A 10646-nucleotide genomic window follows, 5' to 3' on the forward strand; every position below is an offset into this window, starting at 1 on the left:
TGATGGCTCGGTCAACAGCTATCCAATGTGTATGGCTAGCACTAGCCAGTAGTCATGCCATTACCTTCACAGGCCGGGATTAGGAAAACCTCTGTCTGTGGATGGTCACTGCTCAATCAGTCAGTGAGCGTTTCCAGTCTGTTGTAGCCTATGTCCATATATCTGCTGTGAAGCACCACAGCAAAGATGGCCGCTCCAATATCCATGTACCACCAATGGAATTAAAAAAGCCAAATGTTTACATCCTACTAAATATAATTCTGTGCAGGCTCGATTATTCAGGTACTGACCTCTCTTTTACATTACTGCGATTTAGAGACGGTCCAGCACCTTGCAATGTCCATGTCAGAAAGACGTCCTCTTATAAGCCTTACCAGAAATGTTATATCTACTATATTGTTCAAAAAAAATTCCTTCCAACTCCTAACCGAGAATAGACACGTAGCCCACATCTAGTGACGTGTAAACCTTTGTTGTCAGGAAGCTTCCCCATCTAATGAAAAGGAATCTGTCAGCAGATATTTGCTATGTAATCTGGGAAAAGCGTAATGTAAGGCTTGAGACCGGGATTCCAGCGATGTCACTTACTGAGGTGCTCAGTGCAGTTTTAGTAGAATCACTGTTTTCTCTGCTGCAGATCTAGCAGTTCTCTGTATACTGAGCTGTGTATGACCCCGCCCACATCACTGATTGGCAGCTTCGTGTTTCCACTGTAAGCAAGCTACCAATCAGTGGTGGGGGCAGGGTTACCCAGATTATCCTGACTGCTGTGCACATGAGACTTGGTCCAGCAGTGTTTCAATCCATGTTTTATCAGCAGGAGTTATTGAAACTACAGCACACAGCCTAGTAAGTGACACATGGCTGGAATCAGGCTATTTTGGTCTATTATGCTGCTCAGATTAAATAGTTTAAACTTGTTGACAGATTCCTTTTAAAATGAGTGACTGGTGTAAATGGTGGTGATCTCTGTCCAGAGCTATGGAGTGCATTAGCTCTATGTTCAACAGATAATAAACAAAAGCTAGAATGTAAATGTCCAGGATCACCTTTAACCAAAGAATGAGTGAATACAATTTTTTCAATAATTTTACAAAAGAAAAGTAGAGTGTAATATCTTGTAAGACGTGACTGTGAAGTGTACACTTGGTCTGAGAAAACTGTTTTCTTCACCTCCAGAAATCCAGGACAGGATAGAGAGGCTTCATGCTTTGAAGACCATTTTACGAAATTTTCCTTCTGTCAATTATGAAGTCTTAAAATATATCATATCCCATTTGAACAGGTAAGTGAGTTTGCAAGCAGTAACGAATAGCACTGGAATCCTCCGACTTTCAGCTCAGTTCCTTAGTTACTTAAAGAGAACCTGTCAGCAGGATTGTGCTCAGTAACCACAGGCACTGTCAGGTCAGCGCCGTTATACTGATTACATTGATATCTGGTGATGGAATCCGTCTTGTGGTTGTTCTTCAATCTTTATTTTCAGTTTTGAGTTAATGATATGCCTGTGCTCCGGGCGGCCTGTGGGGGGTCTTCATGTGGTGCTCTGATTAGGAATTCATAATGCAGACTGCTGACAGATTACTGATCCCTCACTGATGTGCTCCATAGTTTACATAATGAAAATCTGTACATACTTCAAAAAGAAAAAAAAAAAAAACCTTCTGCAGGTAGGTGCCAGCCATGGTACCTGCGCTGCCACATAAAGCACATTTATTAACTGTACATTATACATGCGATTGTTTTCCTGAGGGGAGTATAAAAGGAAAAAAAAAATTTTAAATGGCGCCTGCATAGTAGCAGCTATCAGTGTATGTGTGTGTGTATGTATGTATGTATGTATATATATATATATATGTGTATATATATATATATATATATATATATATATATATATATATATATATATATATATATATATATATATTATATAGAGGTGATTCGATAGTTGCTACTGACCATGCGCCGGCATCGCCTTCTTGGTAGGGAAAAAAAAAAGTCCTTCCATCCAAAAATGGCGCAGTAGCAGCTATCGGCGACCGCCGCCATATTGGAGGACATTTTTTTCTTCTCTAACAAGATGGAGGCGCATGTGCAGTAGCAGCTATCTAATCACCTCTATAGACACAGCTGCTACTGCGCAGGCGCCATTTTAAAGTGGATTTTTTTTATACTCAGGAAAACATCAAGCACATTTATTAACTGGACACTAAACATGCGATTATGCTTCAGCACAGAAGTCATGACTGACACCTGCCTGGAGAAGGGTTTTTTATTTTCCATTCTTTATGTGCTGGTATTCGTTATGCAAACTAGGGGGCAGGTCAGTGATCTGTCAGCAGTCTGCATATCTAATCAGAGCACCACATACACCAACCCCGCCCATGAAGACTCAGCCACAGGCCGCGCCAGAGCATGATCGTATCATAAACTGGAAATAAAGATTAAACAACAACCACAAGACGGATTTCATCACCCAGGTATCACTGTAATCAGTATAACGGTGCCGACCTGACCCTGTCTATATGTTACTATGCACAATCCTGCTGACGGGCACTTTAAATTCAGAGTGCAGGTACACTCATAAGAAAAACGAAGTACACCGCTTTTTTGAATTACGTATTTTGACATAATAAAGAAACTTACCTGCAGTGTTGGAAGTGAACAGCAACACGTGACAAATTACAGTGTTATTATTTTACAAAGGCCTACCTGATCAAAATACAGAAGAAGTTTGTGAAAAATACACTCCATGAATCACCAGCTTGTAAAACAACCTTTAGAAGCAATATTTGATCAGTGTCTCACATCGTTCTGCAGGGGTTTTGGCCACTCTTTTTTTACAACGTTGCTTAAGTTTATTGCAGTTTGTGGGCATTTGTTTATGCAGAGGTCTCTTAAAAGGGACTTTTCACCAAATTTTTCATGTTGAATTGCTGCGCACATGATATAAAAGTGACTGCATAGAGGAGTAAAAGTGGTTTTTTTTTTGTTTGTTTTTTTTTGTTTTTTTTTTTTTTTTGGTTTGTGATTTTTCTTTTTTACAATCCAACTACATGTTATTAGAGACTGTTTTTACTGGGGGCGTGTACAGGGAGAAGTACACACCTCCAGTGAAAACCGTCTGTTAACACCCACTTGGATTTAAAAAAAAAAAAAAAAACAAGACCAAACAAAGTTTTATTCCACTATGCAGCCAGTTTTATGTCCAGAGTCCAATTTCAAGATGAAGAATTTGGTGAAAGGTTCTCTTTAAGCTGCCATCACAGCAATTTAACTTTTTATTTTTTATTTTTGTTTTTTTCAGCACTCGGATGTAGATCATTCACCTGGTGCATAAACCTGTTTCAGCCAAGCTTTAGCTTTTAGATAGGTGGCCTTATTTTTGACTCTAGAATACTATGGTATAGTATACAGAGGAATGCATAGTGCACTGTTGTTTGTGGCATCTTGTGCAAACGTCTTAATTTTTTTTTTTTTTTTTTTTTTTTTTTTTAAATTAAAAACTTTAAACATTTTTAAAAGACAACATAAACCACTACCATTCCCCATAAAAAAAAGAAAATTCCATACATGCAGAACATATCTTTTAAACAGTACCAGTACAGTAGGAATAGTACAGCACATAGTAGAAAAAAAGGTTTGCGTAACATATAAAGGCAATAGGGCAATAAAACAATAAATAGGTAGCTAAACCACCACAACCTCCTTCTTTTATCTCCAGAATACGTAAAATATTTAATAAACCCCTAAAATGCAGAGGACCACAATACTGCCTTACATCTTCCTCCCCCGAAGTGAGAAGACTACATGTGCTATTTACACACCATCTATCCCTTTCCATCTGCTACAATATATCCAGACATAATCTAATTACCTCTCTGGAAGCCATTCCCCTTGTATCATTTCATAACATCCACAATTTTTCCAATTTTGCAATGACTCTCCATTCTCCAGCGTTAATTTGATAAACCAGCTATTATCATATGGTCGGCATACTTGCCATTTCAGTCTCTCGGCTCATCAGTCTCTAAGAGGTCCTCCACATGCCACAGAATACACTCGAAGGGCATGAAGGAAAAGAGAATTATATGCTGTAACACCTTTTAGATCCTTACATTTCACTTTCCACCAAACCTTATGGATCATTGTAAATGTGGGTGCTCAGTATGGCATTTTTCTAAATTTATGGGCCTTCAAAGATTCAAAAAGATTAGAAATTGTTTGGTGCGGTTACAGCAGCAAGCTACTTTACAAACATTAGCTGTGCTGCCATGTTCTTTTTAGAAAGAATATGCTTCCTCCTGGCAAACCCTTACAAACAAGTCATACTTGTGGAGTCTCTTTATAAGGGCGCAGTCAGACGGCTGTGTAACACGTACGACGATCGTGTCATAGTGCACGGACTGGCCGGCGCCTCTCCTGAGCCGAGCGTGACAGCTACATAGAAATACAGGCTGTCACGCTCAGAGTCAGAACAGCCAAACGCCAATCCAAGCATCGCAATTAGAAATGAGCGAATTTGTTCGGATTTTGGCCCTGAATCTGATTTTTTACATATTTGGGCCATATTCTAACACTATTCGAGCCAAATGTATGTCTTATGATTGGTTCCGAACATATTCGGTAATTTTTAGTGATGAGCGAGTATACTCGTTGCTCGGGTGGTCTCCGAGTATTTGGAAGTGCTCGGAGACTTATTTTCTGTCGCCGCAGCTGCATGATTTGTGGCTACTAGACAGCCTTGAATACATGTGAGGAATACCTGTTTGTTAGGGAATACCCACATGTATTCATGCTGTCAAGTAGCAGCAAATCATGTAGCTTAGGTAACAGAAAGTAAATCTCCAAATACTCGGGGATAATCCGAGCAACAAGCATACTCGCTCATTACTAGTAATTTCTACTCCCATTGACTCTAATGACGTTCGGCTGTGTTCGACGAATATTGCAAAAACAATATTCGAATCCTATCGTATTTGGAACCGAATCCGAACAAATTCGCTCATCTCTAATTGCAATGCGATTGCTGTCTAAGTCCTGAACTTTTAACATGCTAAGGCCGGTTTCACATTTGCGTTAAAGGCCGCAGCGTCGGCCTGGGCACGGCCGCCGCTAAGCCCCGCCCCCTGCCGTGCCTCCACTGATAGCTCCGCCTCCGGTCGCATGACGCTGCATGCGTCCCCTATCTTTATCACTGAGGACGCAGGCCGTGTGCAGTATGCGTTTTGGCGGCGCCTGCGTCCTTTTGGCGGTGCGCCGACCAGCGCCAAATGCAACCTGTTGCAATTTGGTTGCGCTCGGCACACCGTCAAAACGCATACTGCGTTTGGCCTGTGTCCTCAGTGATAAAGATAGGGGACGCATGCAGCGTCATGCATCCGGAGGCGGGGCTTAGCGGCGGCCGTGCGCAGGCCGACGCTGCGGCCTTTAACGCAAATGTGAAACCGGCCTAAGGCCTTTAGAGTCTGAACTGTAGCTCTTAGGGTTTTTAACATTTCTATGAGGGTTGCATGGTCTGACCTTGGTCAATTTACTGGAACATCCGCTCCTGGGAAGATTGTCAGTAGTCTGGAATGTTTTTCACTTGTGAATAATTGTTCTCAGGGTCTATGATGGACTCCAAATTATTCACACTTACTAATTTGCAAATAAATTAAAGCATTTGATTAGCAGAACCTGACCACAGTTTACCCATGTAACTTTTTTAGAAGTGGAAAGGGCGTACTTAATTTTTCATGCACTGTTTCTGAATTTTGGCATACATTTTGCAGAAACAATAGAATTCAAACAGGGTGTACTTAGTTTTTGTTACTGCTATAACTGTTGAAGGGGTTTTCAGAGTTTTTAGAAAAGTTACCCAGAAGAAGGCAATGCTATGAAATAAAGAAATGACCACTACTCCCCTCTCGCCCAAGTGCTGCCAGTCTTGTGGTCCAGCAGTGATATCGCGTCCATCCGTTGTGACCATTTCCTATAGTATATTGGCACTGACACCTACGTGTATAGCATATGACTGTTGAGGTCAGTGATTGCCTGCAGCAGTAATGTAAATGAGTGACGGGACGCCTTTGGCAGAGGCTTTCAGAGTTAGAGGGGTTGGGCATCCATCGGCTGAGTGATGGTTATTTTCTACTTTTTAACAACCCTTTTCTAAGATCCAGCTAAACTGCATCAATATCCCCTACCATAAGAGATCACTTCACCTGGTGTCGCTCCGTTCTGTAGGATGTGAAATGCCTGCACGGGACGTGACTATGCTCCCTGCACAATTCATGGAGTACAAACAGGTTTTCAGATAACTACTAAAATATCATTTGTGACACACCCAGGTAAACCCGATGACACCACTATTCTGAATGGTAAATCACATTCATGACTAGTAAAGCTTGCTACACATTGCCCAGTCATAGAATCATGCAAAGTGGAGAGGAACGATTCCAGACACTTAGTCATGTGATAACGTATTGGAAATTGCAAAAGCCTCTGTGAACATAGCTAAAAAATGTGATCCAACTTGAGGGGGTGTTTTCCAGGAAAAATTTAGCTTTTTTTTTTATTATTTTTTTTTAAAAATGTTTAACGGCCTTCGTCTCTATCCCGAGCCATGGTGACTTGATGGATGAACACTCTGTAGGATTATTGATCTTGTGCAATCCTAGATAGATCCACCAGGGTCATCTCCGCCATTATCTTGATTGTATCTAGCCATCGGGTTGCTGGTCTTCCTCTTCACCTTGTTCCTTCTATTCTTCTGACAATGATGTCCTTCTCTAGTGATCACTCTCTTCTTATGTGTCCAAAGTAGACAAGTCGTAGCTCGGTGATCCTTGTTTTGAGTGACATGCCTGGCTTGATTTGTTCGTTCCAAAAATTGATTGATTTTGCTCTTCTGGCCATCCATAGTATTGATAACATCCTTCTCCAGCACCACATTTTGAAGGCGTACATTCTTCTTGTTTTGCATCCCCGGAGCCTCTTTATCTTTAGGTACCATGCCACCACAGTATCTAAGGGGTTAACCATCCAGGATTGGTCCTTGCTCTGATCCCAGCCACCACAACGGAAGCCTTGCTGTATAATATAACTTGCTCTCACTGCCAACTGTGCACAATCCTCTGCGCAATATCAGTGTGCAGTCAACATGTGTCAGTTTCCTCAAATATGTACTTCACTGAGCGGGAGCGTGTCAATAATTATATATTTTTTAAAAAATAATTATTTAATGATGTCTCTTTTCATAATTTTTAGGGTTAGCCAACACAGCAAGACAAACCTGATGACTGCAGATAACCTTTCCATTTGCTTCTGGCCAACACTGATGCGCCCGGATTTTGAGAACAAGGAATTTTTCTCCACCACTAAGAACCACCAATCCGTCATAGAAAACTTCATTCAGCAGTGCCAGTTTTTCTTCTACGAGGGTGAAATTGTCGACTCTCCAAGCGTCACCAGCTCTCCTTCAGCGCAGCACTCCAGTCCGGGTCCGCTCGCAACTCCTTTAGTCCCTCTGCAGTTACCTCCTCCTCTTCAGCCGCAGCTGCTACAGCCCGCACTGCAAGCCGATCCCCTGGGGATCATATAACAGGGCGCACCGCACAGCTTTGTACTGATTTATTTAATATCCCCAGGTCCTTACTGGAAAACAGTGATACAGGAAAAAGACTAACTTCACCTGTAGTAAAACCCTAATGACTCAGACGCATCTGACTACTTTTAGTTCTCAACCTTTTTGTTTGTATTTTTTTAAACCCTTTGGAACGTGTAGAAAGAGATGGCTCTGTGGCAGGCCTTGTTTGTGAATTTTGCTGCTGCATGGAACTTCTATATAAATACTATACACTTCTTCAGGTGTCGCAGAGATACTTGTAGAAGAGAAGATTAAACACAGAATAAACAAAACAGTCCTTTTCTATAGAAAAATCTAATTAAATTTACAGAAATAAATCATTTATGAAGCATTAGTGCTTTCACAGCCTGTCTGAAGGCTGAGATTTATTTTGGTGTCAAAGCATCCGTGGTGTGCAGACGTGGGCATGTGTGGGTGCGTGTTGGGAGCCTGGCAGTGGGGTGGGTTATGGATTCTTTGTTGGCGGTGCTTGGAATGGAGCTTATCTTGTAAATGATACAAAGTAATAATTGTATGTACATATATAAATGTTTACATATTTGAGGAATAAACATCCATCCATTGAAGCAATGTTTTGGTCTACGTCAGGGAGTGCGGCTGCATGGACGCTTGCGTTCCTTAGTTGGACGCCGTTGATATTTTAATGTGCAGTTTTCATTAGAAATTTTTTTTCCACAAGCAAGGTTCGAGCCAAACTAAAAAAAAAAATAAATTAAATTGCACCAGGATCCATATGTGCAATAAGGCCGGATTCACATGTCTGACATTCATGGTCTGAATATGAAATGCATTGTCCAGAGGCGACGTGTCTTCCGACTTGAACTCAGAAACCTCATGTACATTGGGTATGGAAAGTATTCAGACCCTTTAAAAGGAATCTCACTTCATTTTTGCCCTATGAGATGCTGTAATGTTGTAGATAAGCCCCCGATGTAACCTGAAAGATAAGAAAAATAAGTTAGATTATACTCACCTGGGGTCCCGGTCCGATGGGTGTCATGGTCCGGTCCGACGCCTCCCATCTTCTAGCAATGACGTCATCCTTCTTACTTCTGCTGCGGCTCCTGCGCAGGTGTACTTTATGTGCAGAGTAAAGTACTGCAGTGCTTGGGCGCCGGGAAAGGTCAGAGAGGTCTGGCGCCTGCGCACTGCAGTACTTTACTCTGCCCTCAATAGGGCAGATAAAGTACACCTGCACAGGAACAGCAGCAGAAGTAAGAAGGAGGGCATCATCACTAGAAGATGGGAGGCACTGGACCGTGTATAATCTAACTCATTTTTCTTATCTTTCAGGTTACATCGGGGGCTTATCTACAAATGCTGTAGATCCAGGGTTCCCCAACTCCAGTCCTCAAGGCCCACCAACAGGTCATGTTTTCAGGTTTTCCCTTGTAATGTACAGGTGATGCAATTATCACCTGGGCAATACTAAGGAAATCCTGAAAACATGACCTGTTGGTGGGCCTTGAGGACTGAAGTTTGGGAACCCTGCTGAAGATAAGCTCCTGATGGCGGTGGCCGCATCTCATAGGACAAAAATGGGGTGACAGATTCCCTTTAAATCTTTGACTCTGTTTCTTTGCAGCCATTTAGTATATTCAAAAAGTTCATTTTTTTCTCAATGCACACTCTGCACCCCATCTTGACTAAAAAAAACAAATGTGCAAATTTATTAAAGAAAATCTGAAATATCACATGGTCCTAAGTATTCAGACCCTTTGCTCAATATTGAGTAGAAGCACCCTTTTGAACTAGTACAGCCATGAGTCGTCTTGGGAATGATGCAACATGTTTTTCACACCTGGATTTGGGGATCCTTTGCCATTATTCCTTGCAGATCCTCTCCAGTTCCATTAGGTTGGATGGTGAACATTGGTTGACAGCCATTTTCAGGTCTCTCCAGCGATGCTCAATTGGGTTTAGGTTAGGGCTCTGGCTGGGCCAGTCAAGAATGGTCAACAGAGTTGTTCTGTAGCCACTCCTTTGTTATTTTATCTGTGTGCTTATTAGGGTCATTGTCTTGTCAGAAGGTGAACCTTCAGCCAAGTCTGAGGTCAGAGCACTCTGGAAGAGATTTTCATCCAGGATACCTTTGTACTTGGCCGCATTCATGTTTTCTTCAATTGCAACCAGTCGTCCTGTCCCTGGAAGTGGAAAAACACCCCCATAGCATGATGCTGCCACCACCATGTTTCACTGTTGGGATTGTATTGGGCAAGTGATGAGCAGTGCCTGGTTTTCTCCACATATACCGCTTAGAATTATCACCAAAAAGTTCTATCTTTGTCTCATCAGACCAGAGAATCTTATTTCTCATAGTCTGGGAGTCCATGTGTTCTTTAGCAAACTATGGGGGTTTTCTTATGTCTTACACTGAGGAGAGGCTTCTGTCGGGCTACCCTGCCATACAGGCCTGACTGGTGGAGGGCTGCAGTGATAGTTGACTTTGTGGAACTTTCTCCCATCTCACTACTGCATCTGTGGAGCTCAGCCACAGTGATCTTGGGGTTCTTCATTACCTCTGTCACCAAGGCTCTTCTCCCACAAGTGCTCAGTTTGGATGGACGGCCAGGTCTAGGAAGACTTCTGGTGATCCAAAACTTCTTCCATTTAAGGATGATGGAGGCCACTGTGCTCTTAGGAACCTTGAGTACTGCGGAAATTCTTTTGTAACCTTGGCCAGATGTGTGCATTGCCACAATTCTGTCTCTGAGCTCCTTGGTCAGTTCCTTTTGACCTCATGATTTTCATTTGGTCTGACACAAGGAAATGGACAGCATGTGACTTAAATATGATTTTCTTAGCAAAGGGTCTGAATTCTTAAGACCATGTGATATTTCGGTTTTTCATTTTTAATAAATTTGCAAAAATTTCTACATTTGTTTTTTTTTCCCATCAAGATGGGGTGCAGAGTGTACATTAATAAGAAATCCGGAAGTGGGGAGAACGTACGACCAGGCAGTGTCAGTGTGCACACATCCATATACCAGCTCTTGCCAACAAGCTCCTTAATTTG

At 41.9% G+C, this 10646-nt stretch overlaps 1 protein-coding gene across 1 annotated transcript in view; it reads left to right on the top strand.

Moving 5' to 3' along the window:
- The window catches only part of ARHGAP5 (Rho GTPase activating protein 5), an 84317-nt gene extending 76121 nt beyond the window's left edge, over nt 1-8196 (top strand). The window contains exons 6-7 of the mRNA XM_073577838.1: nt 1180-1285; nt 7252-8196. Of these exons, the coding sequence (XP_073433939.1) occupies nt 1180-1285; nt 7252-7585 (440 nt within the window). The 3' untranslated portion in view covers nt 7586-8196. The remainder of the gene's footprint in view (nt 1-1179; nt 1286-7251) is intronic.
- The last annotated feature ends 2450 nt before the right edge of the window (nt 8197-10646 follow it).

Source organism: Dendrobates tinctorius, unplaced genomic scaffold (genome assembly GCF_039654945.1).
Source record: "Dendrobates tinctorius isolate UK_male_01 unplaced genomic scaffold, ASM3965494v1 ptg000057l, whole genome shotgun sequence".
In the NCBI taxonomy this organism is placed as follows: Eukaryota; Metazoa; Chordata; class Amphibia; order Anura; family Dendrobatidae; genus Dendrobates; species Dendrobates tinctorius.